This window comes from Struthio camelus, chromosome 2 (genome assembly GCF_040807025.1).
Source record: "Struthio camelus isolate bStrCam1 chromosome 2, bStrCam1.hap1, whole genome shotgun sequence".
NCBI classification, from domain to species: Eukaryota; Metazoa; Chordata; class Aves; order Struthioniformes; family Struthionidae; genus Struthio; species Struthio camelus.
In genome coordinates this window covers 55,792,162-55,818,478 of record NC_090943.1, presented here as the reverse complement: position 1 = coordinate 55,818,478, position 26,317 = coordinate 55,792,162, and the positions used below count along the sequence as shown (strand labels likewise).

Here is a 26,317-nt window from a genome sequence, read left to right as displayed (position 1 = left end):
AAGGATGCAGCATCTGTCCCATCTGGGGATGTGCAGAAAAGGAACATTCTTTGTGTTCCTTTTTAGGGTTTTCCAATTTTCCCCTTTCTTTGAGGGACACTTAACCAACTTGTTACTTGATTTCTTAACTTGGCACAATGTGTGTTCTACTGCCTTTAAAAAATTCCTTCTGGATTTATGCGTATCACATACTGAGCTCCACATGCTGGGAACTCCCATCAATTGTTCTGCATGATTTTTCATGGTAAAGGCACCCTCAAGAACTGGCAGACCATTCTTCCCTAAAGACTTAGGGTCAACTTGGTACAGAAAGCCTCAACAAAGCGGATTTGTGCATAAGATCAGCACAGGGGAAGAAAAAAAAAACCTCCTGCACGACAGGGGCAGATGAAATAACACCAGCCCTGGGACCCTCTGTTCTCGTCTCTTCTCAACACACAAATTATAGAATTATAGATGAGGGTTCAACACCATCCAAACCGCACCTATGATGAAGTAACTGCAAGTGCAGGATGCCAGAATTGCTGCCGCATGGCATCCAGGGCTACAGCTGGTGAGGAATTTAGCAACAAAACAGGTTTTCAATGGAAAATGCCAATTCATCAGAACTGAAATGCTTCAGGGAAACGTATCAGATTCAATGAACTTCCAACAAAACACGGGAAGGGCTCCAAGCTGGTCTCCCGCCAGCTCGCCTGGTGGGCTGTCTGGAAGCATGGACTCTGAGGGTGTGCAACTCTAGGACAGCCCTGCCATGCAGATTGCCTTGTAGCCAGAGACCATAAGGCTTCCTGAAGCTTTGGCCTCCCCTGGTATATCAAGGGCACGGCTCCCAGCTCTACAAAAGGAAAACCAAAAGCCATGGGAATGCTGGCTGAGCTGTAGGCACCAGACCCTACACTTCCAAGCCCAATTTTATTTCCAGTTTTGTTGCTAGTGTAATGTTTTTGGTTATTTCTAATTATTTCCTCCTCCCTCATTTTTTCCCTCTACACTGGAAAAGTATATATTTTAAAAATCTCTGTTTCATTCTGAAACAGAGAAAATTCTCTTTTTTCCTCCCTCCGGCTTTCGGAATCTCCTGTAGAACAAAATTTTGGTCTTTAAACCAGCTCTACTCAGCACATTCCACCTCTCTGCAGCTTCTCTGCTGCTTGTCCTCTCCCAGCAAAATGGAGTCACACCGTTCTGCTGCTTTCCAGGCCTTGTGTGCTGAGGAAAGGAGGACTTGGCCCATCATGCTGCATTCAGCAAGAGAAACATGATCCTTCTCTGTTAAGGGCAGGAATTATTTAGACTATAATTTGCAGTGATTACACACTGTTCGGTATGTTGTCATATGCCATGTTTGCACTCCACTGCCAACACATGGACAAGGATATGTGCAGTCATTTATTAGGCTTATACCAGAGACAAATGGAATAGCAGCAGGATTAGCTGTCATTCATCTTCGATTGAAAACCTTTCCTTGGCCTGTGGCTGGCTAATGAAATCCACATCGCCAGAATTCATAGCGTTCAGCTGGCTGCAAAGAGAAACCCTCAAGATGCTTTTAATTACAAGTTGTGCATAATGGTCAACTTGTGTGCATTTTACAGACAGACACAAAAATCTGCATTGCCACTTTGAGGAATGAGCCCAGAACTGGGATGATCCACATTATATGGACTTACATTTCCAGGGGATTTATGAATAGGTGTCTAAATTCTCAGCTCAAGTGTCCCCCTTGAAAAAAATGATACTAGATAGTAACTAAGAATATGCTTCTTGCCTGTGACCATATCACTCCATAAGAAAGACTGGCTTCATTGCTTTCACGTGGTATTTAATTGAATTAACAGTAAATATCATTCTCACTGAAACAGTACTTCATTGTATAAGTGAAATCTCTCAGGACTGCAGTAGTACCTAACACATGCTAATGAGTAAATTTTTAACTTCCACTCAGTATTTATCTCTGCCAGGACACTATAGTCTCAGAATAGCTTATCAAAACAAATGTAAGTCTTCTGGTTTAGCATTTTGACAATTTATATGCTTTCTAGGACTTGAAAGACCTGTGAGTCTGCTCTCTCCTCTCCATGTTTCTGCAAAAAAGGTACCAGGTGCCCTGAAGCTTGCAATTTGCTCTTGCTTCTGGTGCTGTGTGGACTCTCCATTCCACCCAGATAAACTCTTACTTGAACACAAAGCAAGCCGAACAAGGTGACATTACACTGCAAATCAGGCCTAGATTTTCAAACCAGGGCCTCCACTGTTGCTATCCCTAGTGAAATGTTTCCGTAATTTGACAACGTCAGCTGATTCCAACTTTTCCTGGCAATTAACTACTACGGTTTTACATATATTGCCCACGTAGACTGGAAGGTGTGTTGCTGCAACCAGGGAAGAAGCGAGTGTTATGTTTAAGAACCGATTTCCTCTCTGTTCTTATCAATTAGTATCAAACAATGACCCTGGGTAAACCTACTCCTACAATAGTGGAAGTGAAAATCACAAGCATATTTGTATATGCAAGCAGTTAATTGCCAGTCGCAGAATGAAACATATTCTAGGACATGTTATGCAAAGATATTCAAATTCACAACTGCAATCTGTCTCCTTGTAGGTTGCAGGGATTTAGATAGTGCTTTGATAAGCACTTTGGGATTCTCAGATCTTGACAGAACTGAAATATATCTTTACTGCCACTGTCATGGGTTTTTCACTTACTGCTGCTCATGTTGCACTTGAGATGTTCTTCAACGAGAAGACATAGATGCGCGCGCACGTGTGCGCGCACACAAACACACACACACACACACTTGCCCTACCTGCTTTCGTTGTGACTTTCAGCAAATAACCATCCAAATCGATCTGAAATTGTGGTGTCTCGCAAGGTAGTGAGATGCGGGTCCCATTCCACTTCACTGTGAGGTGCTGCTGGAGGCTGATAGTGCTTCTGCCCAGCACAAGGTCCACAGATTTTGTCCAGGAGAAAGAACGGGTCCGACGGGCATCGTTTTTTACCAGCACCTGGAAGGGCGAGGCAGAGGAGGAGCAGTCTTTCGTCAAAACGTACTGACATGTTCCCTGAAAGTTAAATGTCCGTCCATCAAAAGTGTTGTAGTGAGGGTCTCCAAATACAGTGCAAACTCCAGGCTCTGCAGGTGAGTGAGAAACAAAAGCGCCATATCAGGATCGATCGACGTGTGAAAAGAAGCAGTCGACAAGAACTCAGAGCATGCTGTTCTCACCTAATGCCATTTCAGGGTAGATTTGGCTGAGGACTGCAAGGAATATGTATTTTCAAAACCAGAAGGTCTATGTTTTTAGTAGAAGCATTTTTCAAAGCAGGTGGGAACTGAAGGTCACTCAATCTTTGGGTCAGTATGGGAAGGCTAACACGCAGCTAGAATCAAAGGACACTTCTTCCAACCTAAGTGTTTATCATCCATACATACTGTACCACCTGAATAGGTCAGGTTATTACAATGTCTATGCGGCTGTCCAAATTATTTCATTTCCAGAAAATGCAAGCCTCACTCATGATATCAGAGCAACCAGATCCCTGGGCTTTGCAGATTCCACATGTGTCTGGACACATGTGTTGAAAGCCTTCCCACCTATCTTCAGCTTTTGAAAAGTTAAGTGTCTAGTCTAAGCAATTTATCCAGACTCCTCCTCACTGGCAGTGAGAAACAGACACCACCAGGAAGTCTTTCATCTCACCAGCGTAGACTTCACTTTCAACGTGTGGAGAATTGCTCTCTGGAGGTGCCTGTCTCTCTCTGCTGCCTGCACTGCGAGCTTAGACAAGTAGCTTAGACGAGAAGCATTCCTCTCAGACAGTTAAAGTTACTTGTGGTGAACTCCCACCCTTAAGTTCTGTTGCGGGAGCAAAGTCTAATCCATTATCAGTAGAAATCAAAAAATTACATAGATTTTTGAGGCAAGCATGGGTGATCCACTGAAATGAATAGCCACCAGACCACTTCAGCATCTGTTCATATCTCCTATAGGCTCACTTACAAATATTGTGCATTTACAAACTAGGCTCATCCATATTTTTCCCATATTCTCTGTATTACTAGCACTAAGTAGCTTGAAAACCACATCTATCATTGAATCATGAATGTGATGCCTGATGTATGAAATATGATCACAATTTACTATAAGCATCTTAATATAACTTTACAAACTATGACAAATGTTGTTTATACATAGCTGCAGTTGTGTACTTCACAATACTTTCAGTAGTTATTGTTATCACGTTACCTACTAAAAGGCAGTAGTATACAAATAACGAGATGCGATGACTATCAGATGGCGCGGTATATTCACCTATCATTTACACCATTATGAATACAGGGAGATTTTTAATTGACGCTTGCAACTGAACACCAGTCAGAGAAGGCACCGTGCGGAGGCAGAGCTTTCCCACACTCAACGATGCTGAGTTGCCCTGTGGCCACCAAAAGCAAAGCCAACTCTAAACGAGGCCAAAGCAGGATACGCAGGGCAACGACTCGCTCCTAGACACTCTGAGGAGCTTCCAGGCACATGATGGCTGCAGCTGCAATGCCGGCAAGGCAAAGGCTGTGCTCCTTCCCGTCCAGCCAGGAGTTGTAGCGCACGGCCCATATTTGTGGGGTACAGGAAGAGCCATCATCTCTTCTAGCCCTGCTGGTATAGTTGGCTCTGCAGCGTAAGTAGTCTTCAGTGAGAGTCTAACACACCTCTCAAAAAGTCAATCCAAGAGCTAGCAATCAAGACGAGCAGCACATTTATTTGCCTTTCAGCCTTCGGGTATAACAATAGGTCCTAACTACATCTCATTGCTGCTGCTACTGCAAGAAGGAGTCTCCGGGCAGAGACATGCACAGGGCTGCTGCCAGCTGAACACCCAGGGGTTTATGCTGCTTTTGAAAGATGATGCCTGTTTTAGAGGGAGAGCTTAGTGCAAAATTTGACTCAGTAATCAGAGAGCTGTGAACAGTGCCAAACAAAAACACCCAAAGGAGGGGAGAATAACAGAGAATACCATTTATTTGCTACCAAAAAAAAAAAAAATCTAACTTAACACTGGCTCCTCTGGAAAGAGCTAAAAAAAGACAAGTTCAAACCTACAAAGAAAGAGGGAGGCATGGCTTTTACAGAGGAGAGGCAGGGAATTTCTACGGTGGGGTGCAGCATGGGGCTCTGACACCTTCCTCAGCATGGCTGTTCAGCCTAGACAAAGTGGCATGCTAATGCAGCTAGACTGCTTCTGGCATTTTTTACTTGCTCCATGCAGAGGAGTTCAGGGATTCCTATGTGGAGCCACAGAAAACCGGGCTGAAGGGGACCCCAGGAGACATTATCTTTTTCTTCTTCAGCCGCAATGCAGAATCACCTGTATCTATGCTATTCCCGACAGATGATTACCTAACTTGTTCTTAAAGAGCAGTAGTAGTACCAAAAATTTCACAACCTCTTTCAGTAACCTATTCCTGTGCATAGCTACCCTAGCTGCTAGTAAGGTCTTCTTAAATCTAACTTCAGTATCCCTTACTGCACAGAGACATACCTATGGAGGTGGTACCTGGGAGAGTTGTACTTAACCCTAACTTTGCCACCTTGCTTTTTTCTCATTAAGTCTTCAATTAAACCAGTAACTATGTTTGGCATCATTATTATGCCAGTTTACTATATCTGGCAACTAGAGGCCAAAAGTTTCTATTTCTAGAGGACTAACATTCACAGCTCCATCTGAAGTCAAAATGAACCACAGTTGACCGAAACCCCTGGAAACCAGGCCCAAAGGACCTTAAGTAGAGCCCAAAACCCAAGAAGCCTAATGTAGGGAGTGCGTTTAAAAAAGCAAAGGTCCACTTCTTCACGTCTCATTTTTCTCACTGACACCAATGAAGATACCAATAACTTATTCCCAAAATCCAAAGAAGATTCATTGATTGATACTTCTCAATAAGTTTGCAAGCTTCAAATTAAAGGAGCAATATAGCTTTTATCATCAACACAATTTTCTACCCAGGACAAAACTTCTATACATTTTATATGGAGACCATTTGATTTTAATGCTACTAAATCATAATAATATGCTTCTAAATTCCTTATGTACTCATGTAATTATCTGCATGATGAATATTAAAGATACTTTTATTACCCCGTTCAGATCCTATTTCATTTTCTCAGATTTTAATATTTCTTTAAATGTAATGAAAACTTTCATGAAAACAAGGAAACTATCAACAAAAAGTGAAGAGTCCAGTACAGAGAACTGGTTTTTGTCTGCACTTCTAGAGGCCAAGAATGTGGAGATGTTGTATATGTTATTACCTAATACCTCTTGGGGGGCAAACGGGGGAGGGGCTCTTCACTTAAGCCAGTGGCTAAGAGGCAAGACCTGTGAGGAGCAAGCATAATTTAGAGATGTGCAAGTAAAATTGATAGCACCAATGGGATCCAAAGGAAATATTTATTTTTAATCTCTAATGTGTTATGAAGAGTAATGTTGTTTTATGTTATGTTACATTGTGTCGCGTCATATGTCAACTTGATGCAGTGCAGTTAAAATAAAAAAGAATGTATTTTGGATTGGATAGCTGAATGTCTCATCCAAAATTTGCTGTTTTCCTTAATAACCAAGGAAGTGAGGGAGGTAAAACCTCCTAAAAACAACCTGAATAACTGACTCTTTGATATCACTATGTAAAACATTTTAAAAGGTTTGTTAGAATTGTGGAGTTTTAAAAAAGCTACACCCTGGAAGAGTGTATGGGATAACCTGGACACCGCCAGTAAGAAGAAATGGTCAGCCTAGAAAGAAACCTTAAATATAGGGTGTAACAAGACAGCAAAAGGCAGGCAAGATGAAAGAAGTTCCAGCCATTTTTAGGTTTGGGATTGTTGTTTATTTTCTTTTGGGAAGGTTTCAATCACATAATGTTTTATGGTTTGGTTCTTTTTTTTTCTCCTTTTGAAACAAAACAGCCCTTCTGCTTGGCTGTTTTTGAGATCTATGGGAAGCAACGATTCTCTCGGTAGTACTGTGGGTGACTTGCACCTCTGTTGGGTTGCAATGGATCTGCATCACCAAAGCTACATTACCCAATGCAAACGTGTGAGTTTTGCTAGCCTGTGCTAATGAGGCAGAGTGCCGTGGTGAAGATCCTCCCTTCTTTTTTTACAGTAAATCCTTGCCTGCTTATTGCAGATATTCTGAGTCCCTGTCAGCCCTTTCTTAGGGTCTAGGAAAGAGACAAGAAAGGACAAGTGGATACCATACTTCCTCTAAGACTCTGCCAGCTTCCAACTGTTTTCAGCTTAGGGACTTTCTGAGCTAGACATGTTTTTTCTGTATTTACTAACCGTTGATGGACTTATTTTCCATGAATTTGTCCAGCGTCCCCTTGAACCTAGACGCATTTTTAGCATCTACAACACCCTTTGGTAAGGTGTGTGGAGAATTACAGCCTTTTGCTAGTTTCAAACCCAGCATTTATGGTATTTGTTTGATGATCTTTTGCTAATCTATGCACACGCACGCTTTTGCATGAAGGAAAATATACCCCTGTTTCTTCTCTATCCCTGAAAGACTCAGACTTTTAAAAGGAGGGCCCCAGCACTATGTTCTGAAGGCTGTGACTCTCACAGGGCCTGATGCAGTTAAGGCACTCAACTCTGATCAAACGCTATTAGGAGCTGGCTGCAAACACCTCTAAACCTCTTTTGGAAATCCTACATTTAGGCTCCTAAATCAGTTTTCAAAACTTCTGGCTCCAGTGAGAACTTCTGGGAGCTCAGCAGTTTCCACATTCTCTTTTTAAGCAACTATATACGGACTTCGCACTTTCACATTTGACAATCTTAAATTTCATGCATGACTCATGCAGTTTGCTCAGTTCCCACCTAAGGATCTAAAGCTTGCAAGCAAACTAATAATAGCAATATTCAGGTGCTAAGGTGAATACTACAGAATTATTGGACTGTTTTCCTTGTCCTTTACAAATCATGTGCCCAGTTCAAATAAAATATTGACTTTGCTGGGAAGGTAACTGTAGGCAAGGAGCACAGGGTTTGAAAGCACTACTATCTGTACACTAAAGTAAGATGAAACAAGCCACAGCAAAGAAAAGGACCTTTTAGTGAGTTTTAATACGCTCTCCTAAGGAAAAAAATATACATATATATATATGAAATCATGACATGTTTTGGCCAATTTGAATCAAATCTGACAGAGGGATAAAAGCATCAAAGACAAGGAAGTTCTAGTAAATGTTGGGAAAAGCCACTGGATGAGTAGAGGTGACAGATTCAAATAAACGGTTTCAAAAAAGCACCTTCCTGCCTTCGACCCAGTGCCCCCACTGCCAGAGAGACAGTATTTAGACCTCTATACATAATGCTCAGCAGAAGCCAGCCAGACAGTCGGCACACATCCTGACTGGCCAAAGAGCAGGAGCATATTGGCTGGCCAATTAGTGCACTTGTAGCTCCAGATCAGCCACAGGATATATTGTCTCTCACTGGGTTTATTATTTGTTGGGGTATAAAGGAAATGGGACACAAATCCATAGGAAACCAGGCTCTGTTAGTTCTGGTGCTCATGGAATAGCCTGTTTTATTTTTTCAGGACATCAGAGCAGTCAATTGAAGTCCAAGATGTCCAGATGTCTGGTCACACTCTTCTGGGCTTGTAGCTAGTTAAGAGTGGCCAAGAAAAATATACTTTAAATTATAACTAAAATCGGTTTGGACACTCTCTAAGTAAGGAGAAGAAGGAAAAAATAGAGGTTTACCAGTTAAGGGTGATTTGGTTGCACATCTATAATTCAAAAAGATCTCAGCTTTTTAAAAACAAAATGAAACTCTGAATGCAATTAGATCATACACTGAATTAAGCCCTAAATCAAACAGAACACATTATTAACTTTTGAAGAGTAGCTACAGAACATACATAATAGAATTTCATTAGCTTTTCTTAAAAAATGCATAGCCATAGACTACTTTCCTCATAATTGCTGCATAGTGCAGCCTGATATAATACACATTACAAGGTGTGGTGTCAAAAACTCCACAGGAGTCTTTATGGTCTATTTCATAAATAAAATAGCTACTCCAATTTGTCCAATATTTGTACAGTAGACCATCACATTTGAAATGGCTGAAGAGGTAAATCATGAGCAGCATTTCAGTATGAATAAACAATTGCAGTCTTTTTTTTTGATGTATTTCTCCCAGGCAAGGAAATATCATCAGAAACAGAACCAACAGGGGCCTATGTTGTCCTTGAGTCCAGTTCCCTGCTGCCACGGCTATTTATGATGCATGACCCTGCTTTTTCTTTTCTTTTTTACTCTCAAAAGTCACCAATTTTTAAGCATTTCTATAAAAATAAATGAAAAAGAATCCTTACAAAGGAGCAGGTGAAAGTACCAATCTTTTCTCCTAAGGTTGGGTCTAAATGTCCTTGAGTTTGGTGACTTCAGTCATTAGCTCCAGTGGTTATTTTGTCAATTAAAAAAGCTTCAGAATGATTTGTGACGAGTAAAAATGTCTTTGATGCAAAATTAACCGTGTGTACCGCTAGACACAGATGACTGTAGTACACTTTGAAAAATCGTCATCCATAACGTCTACCAATCACTTAGGTATGACTGTGTTAGGATTACTGATCATTATTAACTGATATCTACATAGTCACAACAGGAATCTTTCACACTGCGTTCTATAACTCCAGCAAGGGCTATCAGTTCTTCTAAGTCAGGAAAAAAGATTTATCCTCCCTTGAAAATTCCCTTCTTTAGATTCGAGAGAGTCTGTTACTTGAACTTAGGTTTAGTGATTTCTTTTTTTAATACGAACATGACCTTCGTCTAACATAGGATTACTAATATATGGAATTGACGTCACTGGTGATTTTTTTGCATCAAGCCCAAAAGAGTATATTTCATTACATTTTTACAGCAGGATAAACTAAACTGTTGAATTTTCCACTGGTATGACCACTGTGTTTAATTAGTGATAACTGTACACCAGCCATGGAGCTTAAGCAGCGACATGCCAAAACTAACCAGAGTTAACTTCGGCAACAGTAGACAAAAGGGACTCACCAGCCCTTCAGGAGACGAGGTACTTTTTCTCTCTGCAGCAAACTGCTTTGAAAAATAATCTTTTTTTTTTTTTTTTGGTTTAAAGCGTATCCTTTAACAACGTGACTGTTTTTGACCCACTTCATAGAAATTGGCTGCCTTTAACTGTACTCAAAAGCTCTCCTGTGTACAGTATGTTCTTGTACCTCCTATGTTGTTTTTACTTTGGAAAATTAATATCTGCTGGACCGCCAAAAATTTCTGGTGTGTTAATATGTAGAGAGCGAATCAGCATGTGTGGGCGGGAGGGGGAAAGGGCTTTGTACGTGCATCTTATCTCATCTGAAATGGGCTGAATTGGCAAAGCTTTTAATTACTGGGCTATCTGAGATAGTGATCATCACCGAAATCCTTATGATTTTGCCTTTGGCCTGTCTGAATGTTGTGATGAGATTTACAGCATTTCTGACTCAAGAGTGGAATTGGCTCCTTGCAAATGGTAACTGTTAAAACACTAATGGCTGTTACTGCAGTATGAGAGGACTTTGATTACATTACCTGATAAAAGCTGGGAATGACCCTTTAATTATAAAAGCTGAGGATGAGTTCATTATCAGCTCTCCTCCCAACGCTAGATGGATTCATACTGAGATACCCCTCCAAAAAATAAAAGATCCATCTGTTTCATATGCAACGGAGGAGCATGCTTACTGCAGGACAGGGCAACGTGCCTCCCAGACTTACATATGGCCAGCGCAGTGCAGTCAAGACCCGTGAGGAGAGGCTAAGGGAATAAGCTTGTTTAACCTCAAAGCTTCAGGGCAACCTAATAGCAGCCTTCCCTTACCTACATGGAAGTTTCCAGGAAGATGGAGCCAGGCTCTTTATGGAGCTGCATGGCTGCAGGACAAGCAACAATGGTCATAAGCTGAAATAGGAGATTCCACTTTGACGAAAGGAACAACATTTTCACCATGAAGACAGTCAGGCTTTGGGACAGGTTGCCCAGAGATGTTGTACCATCTCCATCCCTGGAGGTTTTAAAATTCCAGCTGGACAAAGCCCTGAGCAGTCTGGTCTGAATTCACTGTTGACCCTGCCTTGAGCTGAAGGTTGGGCTGGAGACCTCCAACCAGAGGGACTGTGCATGCAAAAGCATGTGCATTTGTTTGGACTACAGACTACAGACTTTCCAGGTGTCAAGAAGGATCACCGTGTCCTCACACAGCCAGGATCCATTAAGGTGAATGGGTAGATGCTATAAGAGCTGCTGAATCACAGCCCAGATTCTCATGGTTTCTCTAGGACTCCTCTCTCTGCGCACTTGCTTATGGTCAGATACAACCATTCTTTAAAAATCAAACATAAGTTACAGCTGTGACTTCATTCATAGCAGGTATACAAACTTCATATGCTCTGCTGGCTGATGACGCTGTGCTTTTAATTTCACATCTTATAGTCATGACCATTTCTTTTTTATATCATCAGAAGTTCTGACCTTTAGTTTACCTGGTTCCTAGATGAGTTATTTTTACTTTCAACGTATATAATTTTTTGCCTCCTTCTCCCATGGAACTATTATCACAATTCATAGTTTGCTAGTAGCACTTCTGAAGGAGTCACTTTACTGTCTTCTTTTTAACCCCTTCCAGAAGAGGGTCTCCAGTGCTTTGAGGGAATGACCACGTTAGTTTACATCCCTCTCACAGAAAAATGTTCATATTACAAGAGAACACATGAGAAATGTTAAATGAGAATGAAACACAAGAACATAAGTAGGATTGAGATCAATAAATTCATGACAATAATGACATGTCATATTTGAGCAGAGGTCCCTGGAAATTTCTTCCCCCTTGAAACCGAGCATGCAGAAAATCAACTGCTGGTCAATTGAATCTTCTTTCATTTCTCCCTCTCCCTGGTATTCTTTGTTTCAAGACTTTCTGAGGTTATGTCACACATACTTCATTTCATTCTGATACTGAAAATTTGCAAACTAGATTCATTTTACCATAAGTTACATGTTTCAAAATAATTGAGGAACAGAATGGAGAAGCAGGGATTTAGTATTGACTGTGCAATCCAAGAGCACCCAGAATTGAGATGACCAGCAAAAACAATTTCCCCTAAGGCAAAAGAACAGATAACATTCTCCTTAAAAATCTGTTCCTTTTTTCAAATGCTTTTCTATAAATCATAAAGCCCCACTTCAGCAGTCTGTCCCTATTTGGCAAAATACTTAAACATGTCATTAATGAAACATGTAATTGTATACCATTAACTTCTGTGAGGCTAGGTCTCCTGCACACTTAAACAGGACAAGCGTACAGATAAGTATGTGGGTAAGTGCTTTGCTGACGAGGAGAGATCACAAGCGATGATCATAAGATGATCATTCCTCAGGTGAAGAGTAAAGGGATAAAAAGGCGATGTCTGAACTAATCACAGAGGGACAGCTTTCTATGGTGTCTTCCAGTGCTGTCTCAGACTACGTCTCAGATTTCTACACACCTCTTTTTAACTCTCACAAATCATCTGCATAGGTCTTGGATTATATATATACTTTGATTACGCTTCCCCCCTCTTGCATAGCTAAGTGTGTTACTTACAGGTACAAAAAGTATCAGCTCTATCCATATTGCAAATTTCACAGGCCAACTATATCCTACACAGAGCAACACCTCAAATTTGACATAACTAGTGGCATTAGGAGAAAACAGAATCCCCTTGACAGGCATTTCATTTTAAATTTACAGAGTTATGGAAGACAAAATCTGTGGCCAGCCATACCCACCTGCCCTTTAGCCGCCTCTAAAAGGAAGGCAGAAATGCAAACATAATTCTATTATATTTATTTTCTCTGAAAGAATAATAAAAAAAAATAAAGAATGTGAAGAAAGAACTTACTTTCAGTGCAAATAGGACAGCATCCTTTTCTGTTCAGGATTTTACCCTAATTGGGAGAAAGACAAGCTGATTTAATGAAAGAGTTTTTGGAGCAATGACTGTGTTATGTTGTAAGGCTGGATAGCCTTTGAAAATAGTTCCAGTTGTGTTTGAACTCAATGCCCTGGTTACAGTTTCAAATATCAGGTGCTAAAAACAGACAGAACTATTCAAAGAGCTTCCTGGCAGTCTTATAAGAAATGAAATACTAAAAGGGCTCTCTGTTACCACTTTTCTCTTTAGAGGGAGTGTGAGAGAATTTTGGACTCATGTATTCATGGATATCTAAAGCAAACCAGTTACCAAGATCACTATCTTTCCCCCACCTCCCAAAATACATACAGTACATATTTCTCATGCACACCCTTTATGTCTCTGCAGAGGTGATATGTTTCAAAAAAATGAAATAAAAAAAATCCCACTCATTTTCCCAGAAAAATGAATGAAGGAAGCATTGATACAGGTATAGTTTGGCCAAATTCCCTTCACAGGTAAATCTTGTGATACCTCTTAGCAAATCTTATTATGAACTCAGAAACCATGGACTAAGTCTCCTGCTGAAGTAAATGGGCACACATCCAAGTATGTGCAACATCTAAAAGCAAACAGTTTGGTCTAGTTGTAGTAATATGGACCAAAGGCTTGCGTCTTTACTTACTGCCCTGCCCAGGTCAATTTGCTTTACACTCGTGTCTAAAAGGAGGCTGGCTAGAAGTAGCAAACATATCTCTGTGTGTGTACGTACATTCATGCTCCTTTTTAGTCTTCACTGCATTAAAAGATGGCCTATCTGATTCTACTCAAATTCCCTAAAGCTAACATTCAAGCAATATGCCTGGAAAATTCCAGCCTGTCGTTTTCCAAGTGAAAACTGGCATGGGTTATAACAGAACCTACGGTGATACTGGAGCTCACCCACGTTCCCGTACAGGTTCGTAGGAGGCATATGGAGCTATGCTGCTCCCTGGCACTGATTCTGCCCTCCAGCGTGGTTGAACACAGAGCACATCCCCTTCACGAAGGGTAAGCAAATGGAGCTCTGATTTTCTTTCCCCTAAACATACTCAGCTGTGCAGAAAAGCTTATGAAGGACAGAGAAGGAAGAAGTGACACGTCTACGTGGAGAGGGGAGAAGTGAGCATACAGACAGTAAGCCCTGTTCCTATCTGCACTACTTTCCGCCTACGCTGCTGCAAAGTTTGGACACCGTGCATCAAGAGAAGTGAACTCAGGCTATCTGCTGGCAGGCCGGACTGCAGCACGCTCCTTCCCACTTGTGCCTGATCAGTCCCAGTCGCATGAATGACAGCTTGGTGCTGAGTGCCCTTGGGCTCATCTTCCTGAGGGCATAAAAGTTCAGTGTAAGCCTGTCCTTGAATCCACAGCTGCATCCAAACAGAATGGATGTGATGCAAGCCCAGACTTGAGAAATGGGTTGGATGTGAGTTTAACTGGCTATGGAGGCAACGGTTAGACATTTGTGTGACTACCAGGCACTCAGAGCAAAGAGAATAACTGAGGACCAGGCTGCAATAGGGAGTCCTATCAAGCACCTGCTAGGATAAGCCACATTTAACGAAGAAGTCTTAAGACTAGACAGAAATCCTAAGCCGGGTAATGCTTATTTGCACTAACAGAAGATGCGCAGCTGAATGTCACACATTGCACTGCGTAGCCTTACCTCTCTGTTTCAGTAAAAGAGTTGAAATCATAGCCAAGCTGGAAGTGGCAAGAAGTCAAGTGAAATTGTAATCTCCAAGGCAGCCTGCTGAGGCTGGTTACTTGAGCCACCATGTTGGCATGAGATCCTGTTTTTGTCTTGTAGAATAAGGAAACCCATTATTGCTAACATGTGCTGCAAGAGTTCGTTAGCATTGAGGGTTCCCTTAGGAGTGGGCTAAGTGATGTGATCCCATTTTTCCCCATGAATATTTATAAGTAGACCACATTTGAGTCTATTTATTTTCTGGGATTTTTCTTCTTTTTTATGAGGTTTTCAATTTTATGTCTGAAGGGTTTTTTTTCTTAAGGCAAGACTAATTAGGGGGGTTTTTGTTTGGTTGTGCAATAGCAACAGCTGTTGTTTTTTTGTGCCTCATTTGGCACTAGAGTAAAAACAGCAACTTTTTGTTTGTAATAATAACAGATGTGTATAACATTAAATGCTGTCTGTGCTAGGGATGAGAGAACGTGTTCTGAATAAATTTTCAGCCCACTTGAAGTTCACGGGTTCAAAATTTACCCACAAAATCAAGCTCTGCAAACGTCTTCACATGCCATGAATTTAGTTCTATTAACTTTTGCACAGCCTTGGAGCTCAGAAAAGGCTGTATGCTGTCAAATTTACCAGGATCTCCTGTAGCTGCACAAAAAAAGACTTTGCCATGACCACTGACCTTTAGCGCAGGCTGGCATTATCAGTGGGGATAGCAGAAGCATAAGGAGAAAAGGCAAAGTGGAAAACAGTAATAATGTATAAACGGATGTGCCCCATGGCACAAGAAAGAAAGAGGACAGAGTAGAGCTAGGGCAAGTGAATAGCAAATTAGGTAAGAAAAAGGCTAGAGGACATCTGACATTCAATCTTGCCAAGTGTTGAGATTACTCCCTTTCTATAAAGTATTTAAGCATGTGTTTAAGTTTAAGCACACATGGAGGGCCTACTAACTTCAGCAGGACTGGACACATGCTTAATAGCTTTACTGGACGGGGGCCAGCGTGTACTGCACCTTGCAGGCTGACGCTCCAGGTAACCAAGAGAGGGAATATATGCATGCAGTCAGTGGTTAGAAAGTAAGAAATAGAAACCACAAGCCACAGGGCTCACTAGAAGCCCAGGCAAGACTGATTTTGCTATCAATATCACAGGAAGGCTTGAAGTTAGGAAAGATACATTGCCTCTGCTGCAGATGAAAAGAGGCTAAGAAGGACACTTTCTGCAATTACTGAAACAGAATTAAATGCTCCAAAAAGAAAAGAAAAAAAGAAACAGAAAAAAATGCCAAACCCTATGAAAAAATGAAGTAGATGTCAGAAACAGTCTCTCAAAATACAGCAGCCTGCAATCAACACATCTAGTAATGCCAATGGCTGCACGGCATAGGAAATTTCTGCAGAATTACCACTTTGAAACCTATCCTTTCCAAGGAATAATAGGCTCAAATTTACATTGATAAATTAATTAATATTCCATGAGAAAAAAACATCATGCAAAGACTATTAAGAATGGATGGTAAAGCATTTAAGTCAAGGAATAACACTTTAAGTTTGCTTGTGAATCACATACTCTCTCACACTCAGATGTGTGCATCGTAATACAGTTTTAGTGATAAAACTTCACGGGGCCTCACATTCAAAGGGACACCAAATGACATGTTGTTCCACAGCAGTCCTCAATTGCCAGTAGAGACTGCTTACTGCCAGAAGTATTGTGAATAGAGTAAGGTAATAGAGCTCACACCCTTAACAAATCTCAGCAACAGCAGCATAACCTTATGCATGATATCCAGACACTCAGTACCAGAGTCACTAATATATATTTACCTTCAGTGATGTGGTGTGTTTAATTAATGTTTACAGATTGGTGACACAATATCTCATCAGCGAGTGGAGCACAGACAAGAAGTAGAAGGTTTAAATCTATTAGCATACATTATTTGCTTTAAAATTACTTAAGCTGGTACCACTTGGAACAGGAAAATATATTTCACCCTAGAATTTAAATTCTTTATCCTACTTCTCCTTAGCTTGAAAGAGGAAAAATGTTACTTGTACCTGTGGAGGAGGGGAGGAGGGTGTTTGTATGAAGCTTGCTATGGACTCCATTTTAAGATAGGGACAGGCTGACTGGTTAGATACTACGAGGAATGGTGCTGTGGGATATCAAAGCTGGTTTTTTCAGACCTAAGGAACTGGTTCTTGTCTGAGAATTCAACTTAGACGTTTAGGATAGCTTAGAAATTCACATTAGCCTTAGCAGGGATCATATCACAGCACTGAAAGAGTTTGTAAGCAAGCCAGTTATGCTGCCACAGGATTGCGGATGGTGAATTTTCACTCACCAGTGTTTTCACTAATTGTCTGTAAGCAACAAAGCAGCTAACATGTTTACAGAAGCCACTTTGAATAGTCATCTCAATGCTCAAATTCAAATATAATAGTACTGAAGTTGTATTTCACTTCAGAACTATGTGAAGTCATACATTTTGATACCGGAAGAGTCTTAAATGTTTGAAATGCATCAGAACAGGGAAAATGTAAATGGGTGCAGTGCGGGCCAGGCTCCTGGACAGCAAAGGATTTGAAGGGACCCGAAGGACCCAAGCTCTCACCTCCTGCTTATCCTGTGAATAACCTGAAGGGAGGAAACCTGGTTACCAAGGGCCTCTTCAGGTTCCCAGAAGAAGAGCTCCTTTTGTTCACACCTCCTAAGGTGCATGTAACTTCTTGTGTGAGGCCCATTAGCAGGAGAACTGCCCTCTGTGGTGAACTAGCAAAGGAGTGCCAGGGTGACAAGGAGCAGGATATCCCCTTTTCCGAGCAAACAAATAGTTCTTGCAGCCCATGGGCACAGCAGAACAGCGAGCACCAAGACACTGGCTCTCTATTCTACCTCTGCTCCTAGTTGTCAAAAGTTCACAAATATAAAGTTTTACAAACTCAAGTTTGTCATTTACAATTTTCTACCTAGGTGTCTGTGACTCATATTTTCCCCGCTAGCTTCCAGGATGGAGAAGGAAACATTGAGAAGGTGTAGTGCTAATGACTTGGCTCCCTCTCCTGCAGTGCTGTTCAGAGACCTGCACCTACATGAGATGCTATTTAGAGCTCCCTCTTCTGAAAGCTTTAGCCATTAAAACAAAATCTGTAGACAACAGGCATCCAAGAAACAAAGGCAGACTTCAGCTCAAGGTTTCATTTAATGCTAATTTTGAAGCAATTAAGCAAAGTTATAATTACACCACTCTTCGGGTTCACTTCAGACTTCAACATAAAAAATACTCAGGCTGTAACCTCATGGTTTGATTGAAATCATTTGCTTTGCTTTGTCTAATTTACATGTCTAACCAAGTGATTAAGTCCCATTTGCACTGAGAAAAGCAAGCACAACCTCTTGTGCCCTAAAAAAACCACATGCTCTTGATCTGTTAACCCAGTCATCTCATCATTCTACAAAGGTATTACATATATGTGAAAGAGACGCTCTAGTGCAAATATTTGGGATAGAGAATGGGAAAGGGAGGAGGAGAAAAGAAGCCTGTACTCTTCAGAGCAAGGACAGAGGCAGGAAGCCCATGTACAGGGTGGTGATAGCACACTTCAAGAACTCCAGCTTAAGTTAATCTGCCAGAGGATTGCTCCTCCTCAGTCTGCATGCCCCCCTGCCATGCACATGCTACTGTGAAACACTGACAAAGACAGTGGTGAAGAAGAAAAGACAAGACTGTTATATCCTTTTAAAAAACTCACATTAGGACAGCTGTTGACTGGAACACACTGTTTCTTGCGACATTCCGTCTTGCCTTTCACACAAGCACAGATGGTGCAGTTAACAGAGGACCACATCTCTCCATCCTGCAAGAGGGAACATGATATAGTATCAGCTGAGCTGGCAACAGGAAGCTATTCCAGCAATGTATCATTGCACAAGAAAGGATGGCTTTCCCTGTTGGCATTGTGTCATTGTTTAGTCTAAATTATTTTGAGGTGTCTGTCCACACCCAGTCGGATTAAAGACAACGATCAAATTCAGCAGGGATTTCTTCCCTTTGGTCCTCCAGGTCAAAAATTCATTCTTCCATGGCTAATCAAATCACATTTGCATTTTCCATCAACGTCCTGATTAGCTGCATTGTCTTCTCTCCAGTTTGTGTCTGAGATGTGATCCCACCTATCACGAATTTTCATTTAAGCTGACATAATTAGAAAAACCTGATTCATTGGGTTGAGTGACATGTTTAAGTTTTTGCATGTTAAAGCATTTGATTAAGATGTCAGCATATACAGTGAATTTATTCCCAGATGTGGCATCATTTTGGCTAACGGCAGGAACGGCCGAATAATGAATTCTAATTCAGATTACTTACAGCACTTTCACAGACACTTGATCCACTAAACATCTGAAAATGTTTAGAACAGATACACTGCTAAACTCCCCAAATGTATAGCAGGTAAGACAGTCTGCGGTTCTTAAAATATTAGTTGCAGAACAAAATATGCCTCACAATCTTGTCCCCACTTACTTGGGAAAGACTGCCTGTGGAACTGCCCTGGCTCATTTCTATAGAGCTTTGCCTTTGCCAAGTGTGATTCCTAAAGCATTCTGTCTCACCCACTTCGCAGTCTTGTGCTTGCCCATTTAGAGCCAAAATGTGCATATTTTCTGTTTACAGGACTGCTGTGAAGGAAGGGTGAGGATAGACCTGACAGAAACAGAACAGGCAGTCCAACCAGACAGCTGTGAACAATTATGTGCCCACCTCAACATGATGTTTTGACCAGATTGAAAAACATACTAAATCTCAAATGCCAAGCAGACTGACTTATTCTACACATGCTTGGTTAAAGGCTGTCTCTCCCTTGTCTTCTGTTTCCAGGCTATGTTAAGATTGTCTGGTGTTTCTGATGCAGCACATGTTCTCGTGGGCCCCTAATGACTGTTCACTAAGCATCTGCTAAGGTGCCAGAAGGTATGATGGCTAACTGTAAGCAGCTGGCCTTACAGCAGTGGACACAGCTTTGATCTAAGGAGGAGACTACCTAGACTTCCCATGAACCTGTGCCCATTCCATCTGTGTTGCACCATTAACTTCAACAGAGTGGATGTAGTGTCTCTCTACTTTTTCTTCCTATATATAATACTTCCTCATATAATAAGATCTTCACAAGAAACAAGAGTATTTTATTTGGGTGCCTAGGAAGCAGACATTTGTTCCTGAAGTACAATACCTGGGTGAAAGTTCCAATCAGATCGAGTATAGTCTCCTTGTACCTATTGTGTTCAGAGGGTTTGTTCACATATAATTTCCAGAATAAACACTTCAGCTACGTACACAAAAGATGGAATAAATGGGAAGTAATTCTGGCTGAGCAAATCAAGTAGCCACAAGAGATTTAACACATGATCTGATTCGAGGCTCTCTTAATGCACAGATGGCCCAGGAGGTGACAGAATCTTTTCTGACACAGTGTGAAAGAAACTGCACCACTTGAAAAAACAAACAGGAGCTCAGCAGTCTGAGAAGCGTTTTGCAGGGAATCCCTTCCGATTTGAAAACATTGGGTGATAGGGCAGTAGGTGATGGTTATTACATGGTTTCCCAATATAGGGTGTCAGGGTGCTGTCCTTAGCAGAGCTGCGGTAATAAATCTCGATGAGTAACTTCCAGCCAAGACAGTCTTAGCACAGCTTCTGTCGTCTCAGCTGGGGAAGAGACTCCTTGGCTCAGCTGATAAAGCCTACAGACCTTTGCTTTGCTTTGCTTTCCTTTTCCATGAGTATCAGCATTTGTTTGGAAAGGTAGAGCGTAATTCTAACTAAAAATGCATTACTTGTCATGAAGCAGCAGTATGAGTCTCTGTGTGGGGAGAGGGAGACACAACGCCACATCAAGGAGGAACTAATCTTAACTTCTGTGTAACAGTAGAATTCACACAGACTCCAAAAGAAAATAGCAGATGGCAGATTTTGCAAAGCTCTCCCTCTGAGCTGTTCCATCATCAACCAGGATGGTGAGGATTCTGCTAAAAAGCAAACCACAATGCTAATTTACAGTAAACCCACGCTTTTTCAGCTCTTACAATGGCATCTGTTTTTAAGCCACACCTGAAACGCTACCTGGAAGATCTTATTGCCGAACTTGCACACTTTCACTTCCTCAGGAGAGATATATGATACACATTCCTTGCAGCACTGGTCTTTGTTTTTATTGCATTCTCCAGGTAGTAAGCATCTCTTCTTACATATCACTGTTGAATCCTGGGTAAAAATACAGAAGGAAGTCATGAAATCATCACAAAGATGTTTGTGCTCCTGTATGTCCTTATCATAACATTTCTATTTGCTCAGCCATTGCATCCACCCGAGTTACAGCATAAGTGCTTTGAAAAGGTCAGCTCAGGGAAAACAAAAACAATTTACTGGTTTAAAGGAATCTCTCTCAGTCTGTGATGCTAAAGCCCAGCTTGCACTTCTGTTGGCCTGCAAAATATTAACTTTTTGATTTGGCGACACTTTACATTTGTTATGCCTAGGTGCCAAAGCAGAAGTGATCATAGTCATGTTAGAGCAACTAAAAAAATCACTGTCCTTCAGCAAAGATGTGGAAACTCGCCACCTACTAACTCTTCTTCCACTATCTTTATTTTGCATTACACATAATCAGGTATCATGTCTCAGCTGAGGCAGCCAGTAACTTTTTAAACTTTCCTAGCACAACTGCAAGTGCTTTTCAGATCAGACTCAAGGACCACACAAGATGCTAAAGCAGAACGGTATCAGGCCTTATAGTTCTCCAGTGTTACAAATTTCTGCCAAGCCAGACAAACAGCAGCATACAATACCAAAGCACTGTGGCCTTACCTTGCATGTACACATTGTGCAGTTGTCATAAATAAATGAGGACCCATTATCATACACGTTGCTATGAAAGAGGCAGCTTCCAAATGGGAGGTCAAACACTTTCCTCTGTCCTGAATATAGACAAACAGTAATAGAAACAGAACGTAGTTGAAAAGATGCCATACTGTCAACAAAAATAGTAGGGCTTATTGTCACCAGACCAAATTCATGTGCAATGTGTCATTTGCTGTGTGTTTCCATTTTAGTGTGAAAAAAATATACTCTTTTAACAGTTCACTGTTCCTCTAGCACACATTCATCTGTGCAAATTCTACTCTGGGAGGGAATATAAATATGATTTATGGCATGTTTATGTTGGAAAAATCCTTCTACTCCTTCTCATCATAAAGTGCACAGTGTACCTAAACGAATAAAAAGTAAGCACTGCAAGCTCTTGGGGTAGGTACACTTAAACTAGTTTAAACAATCTGTAACTTAATGCAATAGCTTATCAAATAAAGTAGCCTAGACTGGTTTTAGGATATCTACCTCAGGGGTTCACAGCAGCCAAACTAAATCAGTTCAGTTACACTGACAAAAAAAATGCACGTTGCCCAATCTCATTAAGGCAGCATGATGTACCATGTTCAAACATAGTTGTCAGAATTATAGACATTTACGTAGTTTATAAGCAGAATAGAACCAACACGAAAAATAAAGAACATCACTGGGAGATAATTTACCTTCCATATTCTATAAAAAAACTGGATTTCATGAGAGCACGACAAAGTTCAGAGCAGTATATGGGGAAGGTAGTATCACTATCAAATCCTTCTGGAAGTTGGGCAAGCATTGTGAAATCCAAGTTCCAATACACTTTGCTGTACTATAAGTTTCTCTTCTGTTCTTCAGCTTCCTTCCTAATAAGGTCTTATAAACAAGTGAAGGCCTTGCACATACATACACAAGTTTTTTACAGAAACTCACAGGAAATCACTATTTTCACTTCACCCTTTGCATACCTCCCCCATTTACTTTTGGTGGCAGCTACCTAAGTCCCTTTTCAAGAGGCAGCCAGTCCCTGGGCTTATCATTTCTGAGAGCTGATGATAAAAAGAAAGACATCAGTTCTGAGGTAGAAAATGGCCACTTTAAGTACATGCAACAAGCCGCTAAATATTAGGCCAATAATTTAGTCCTTACGCTGCCAAGTCAGCTGGCAGGTTCAGCTGGAATCATTGAAGTTTGTCCCTGTGTTCTAAACTGTATGTAATTCCTTCTCTTTTTAATAATTCTTGATGAAGGCAGGACTGCATAAAAGAAAAAGCTTCTAGTTTGCTCTAAAATATAAGTGAACATAAGGATAAGCAGACAGTAAAATCCATTGAATTAGCCTTGAGTTTTCGCAAATGTTAATGTTAAAAGAACTACTAAAAATGTTAAGAAACAATTGCTGTAGTTCACCAAGATGTGATGTAAACATCTCTCTTTTGTAAATTAGCTACCTTGGACTAATTCACGCTCACATCGTCAAACTGCCTTTTACTGAACGTGCACCCTTTCAAAAAAGCTTAATCTCTCTTGCAGGACTGACATATGAGATCAGCTGACGATGCCCAGTAGCCCTAAATGGAATGCTTCCATGTCCATGCACTGCTTATGGGCAAAGCCTAACCATATCTCTGTCAGTAACAAGGCTGCTGCTGCTCAATGTGGGGCCAGGACTTCAATCGCATAACTTAATGCCAGCAAGCAAACAAGAGTCCAGTTTGCTCTCATACCATCTTGCCTTGCAAACCACCCAACGCAATTCAGGGTGGCCAACCCCGTTCAAATAGTTAGTTAAAAACCACTGACAAAGGAGCTACCACTTTAAAAGATGTGGTGATGGGGATCTGCTTTGCTGGCTCATAACCATTACTTAAACCAATAATTCCAGACCCAGGAGAGTCAAATGCATTCTTCCAGGCTATATAGGCTGAACACCAGGAATTCAATTGCAGGGAGGTCCTTCTCATGATACTTTAAAAACCATGCCTCAGCATCCCTGAAAATAGTTCCCTTTCCCTACTGCCGCTCAGTTTGCTACACATCCCTTGGCTCTACTGTACTCCAGAACTTCCAACATTTCGCTGTGACTAGACATCGCTACTGATAGGCATCTCTGGCACTTGCTGTAAGAACAAAGGCCCCATAAAATGGAAATGGTTGTAATTAGTGAATTCATTTACAGACATTTCTAGGAGCAAAAAGTAGGCAAAGGATCAGAGATGGCTTTTGAATGTCCAGATCAAGGAGCGGAAGGTTGAGGTGAAGAGGACAAGAGGAGTTTGAAGAAGTTAAGAAAAATATGTTCTCAACCAAAAAAGAAGCACAGCCTCTGGACTGTCCTTGGCTCTAGTTGATTCTCCTACTTTACTGCTCTCTGGTGCTGTGGTTAAATGTTCCAGGCAGATATTTACTTGTACCACTTCTCAACTAGTTAAAAAATAAATAAATAAATAACTTCAGGTTTGTTTCAAGCAATCAAAAATGTTAAGTATTATGAGAAGCGGGAGCTCTCTGCGGCTCAGTGCCTCCAAGGTTAGGCTCTCTGTTCACTAATCCAGCCCCGTAAAAAGACTTCAGATAGTAGTAAGGATACAGCCAAGACAACAAAAATGTTTCTGTTGAAAAACTGGGAAATATCAGCTCTGAAAATGTACCAAACCTAATTACAACCTCATAGACCAAATTAAACTTAATTTTTGTGGCAGGAAGTAAGCACTGCTTCTTTATGAACTACAGCAACGCATGATGAGGTTTAGTTAACCTGTGGAATGTGTGGAAATGATATGAGCAAAATAAGGACTGTCAGAAGTCATTGCCTTTCTTGGAATGACTTGGAAGAACTAGCCCTTCTCAGAGGCATCTGACTTATTCCTTTAAAATGCGTTGGAAAGACATAATTGAAAATATTCCTGGCTGAGATCGTGATTCCACCTTAAGATGGCAACAATCAGGCAGACTCAAAGGTCCTTGGCCTCTCTGACAACAGCTTCCGAGAATGCAGTTTCAACCCAAAAGTTTCCTTCGACCTGCATTTCCTCAAAACCAAGAATGCAAATGCACACTTGAATAAAAATATGAGAGGGTGAGGCCTTTTTTTTTTTTTTTTGTGGCAAATTCCAAAAAAGTATTTCCTCCCATCTCAATTTCCTTCGAAAACATGTAATGAAGGTGGGAAACATCTCTATATTCGTTTCTCCAAGCAAGTCATTTGCCCTATGCTCAAATGCTCTTCTGCAGCTGCTTCCTTAGTATCATCCATCACAGTCCTGCCACACCAACCCTGACCACCTTTTACTACCTGTAGATTATAAACTCTCCTGAGGAACACTGTTTCTTCCACATCCCAAAATTTACCAGCGCTCTGAAGTACTAGTACAAAAGACACCACGCAGAAACAAATTACATTATGCACAACATTCCCATGAAAGCACCACTCACCTAAACATTTGGGGCAACACTGTCCAGCAGGAATGTGACTGAGATGCTGGGGACAGGAGAGAATGGGGCAGACTTCTCGGATGCACTGTGTTCTGCCTCCCTAAAGGAAAATAGGCTCAGTCAGAAAAAAATAAAGCAAAATGCCACGTACGCATGTATACACACCCATACAACCTTGTAACAAGTCTTGAAAAGCCTTAACCAAAGCAGAATTTTCCAATAGAAATTTCTACTCATATCAGGCATACAAGGATTGTGTACAACTGTCATTCAACATTTTCTACCTTGTGTACAGAGCTCTTGGAGTACTTGTATTTTTCATTCCCTCAAGCAGTGAATGTAATAGTTGCAGAAACAATATCTTTTTAGCTGACGGCTTGGTGTGGATATGAGAAAACCAGAGAGAACAAAATCATTACCCTTGAACCTTTCTGGATATTCAAAAAAGTTACTGAGTAATTTTTTACAGTATTCTTCACCTCCTGTGCCATGCCCTTCTCGGCTTGTCTGGACAGGGATTAAGTGCTGAAGTAAGATGAGAGCAGGTGTTCATCTATTCTGTCCATGACCTCAGAAACCAAATAAGCCAAAATCATTCAAGAAAGCACATTCTTGTTAGCCTCCCAATCCAACTATGCAAACCCAGAGGGTTTCCTTTCTTCAGAGGACTGAAAACCAAAAGGGTATATGCGATTTTGAGAATGAATGTAGTGAAAAGAAAAAATGAGTATCCTGGACTGGATATATCCTGAAGAATCAATGAATATCAGGAAACAGAGAGAGGTAACAAGAACAGCAAAGACAAATATATAAGATCCATTAACTACAGTCAGTCAAAAGAGAACTTTATTCTTTATTCTCATTTTGCTCTGTTGCCTAAATACTTAATTGTGTTTACACAGTACTGTGTTCACCTCTACTAAAATGTGCTCCAAACACTCCTGAGAGATGTCCAGGTTGCTACACTTTAAAGATCAGTCTACTTTTGCCTTAACAAGAGAAGTCAGTCCACTTACTCTAATTGCTCTGCCTGATTTACCACTCAGAGCAGTAGACTCATCCCAACAATAAGCTTTGTGTTCCTAGATGCTGTGATGGAAGAGTTATGAACAGTCTCCTCCCACGTACATGCTGGATGCCTCTCGGGGCTCCCTAGGGAAAGATGGAATAAAGGCCGTTCATTTTGTGGAGCTCTGTGCCTGAAATGATCGTATGCCTTTCCACTCCTAATGATACAATGCCTCAGTGA

General features: G+C 41.0%; 1 protein-coding gene across 10 annotated transcripts in view; it reads right to left on the bottom strand.

The window, feature by feature from the left end:
• BMPER (BMP binding endothelial regulator) overlaps nucleotides 1–26,317 on the bottom strand; it is a 158,400-nt gene that overhangs the window by 50,715 nt on the left and 81,368 nt on the right. For 5 of the 10 annotated variants that reach the window (XM_009679687.2, XM_009679688.2, XM_068935865.1 and 2 more), the window contains 6 exons: nucleotides 25,069–25,168; nucleotides 21,601–21,710; nucleotides 20,845–20,997; nucleotides 18,489–18,593; nucleotides 12,981–13,026; nucleotides 2,814–3,143 (listed from right to left, as the gene is read on the bottom strand). In XM_009679687.2, the coding sequence (XP_009677982.2) occupies nucleotides 2,814–3,143; nucleotides 12,981–13,026; nucleotides 18,489–18,593; nucleotides 20,845–20,997; nucleotides 21,601–21,710; nucleotides 25,069–25,168 (844 nt within the window). The remainder of the gene's footprint in view (nucleotides 1–2,813; nucleotides 3,144–12,980; nucleotides 13,027–18,488; nucleotides 18,594–20,844; nucleotides 20,998–21,600; nucleotides 21,711–25,068; nucleotides 25,169–26,317) is intronic. The other 5 variants (XM_009679689.2, XM_068935872.1, XM_068935866.1 and 2 more) reach the window with 3 other exon arrangements.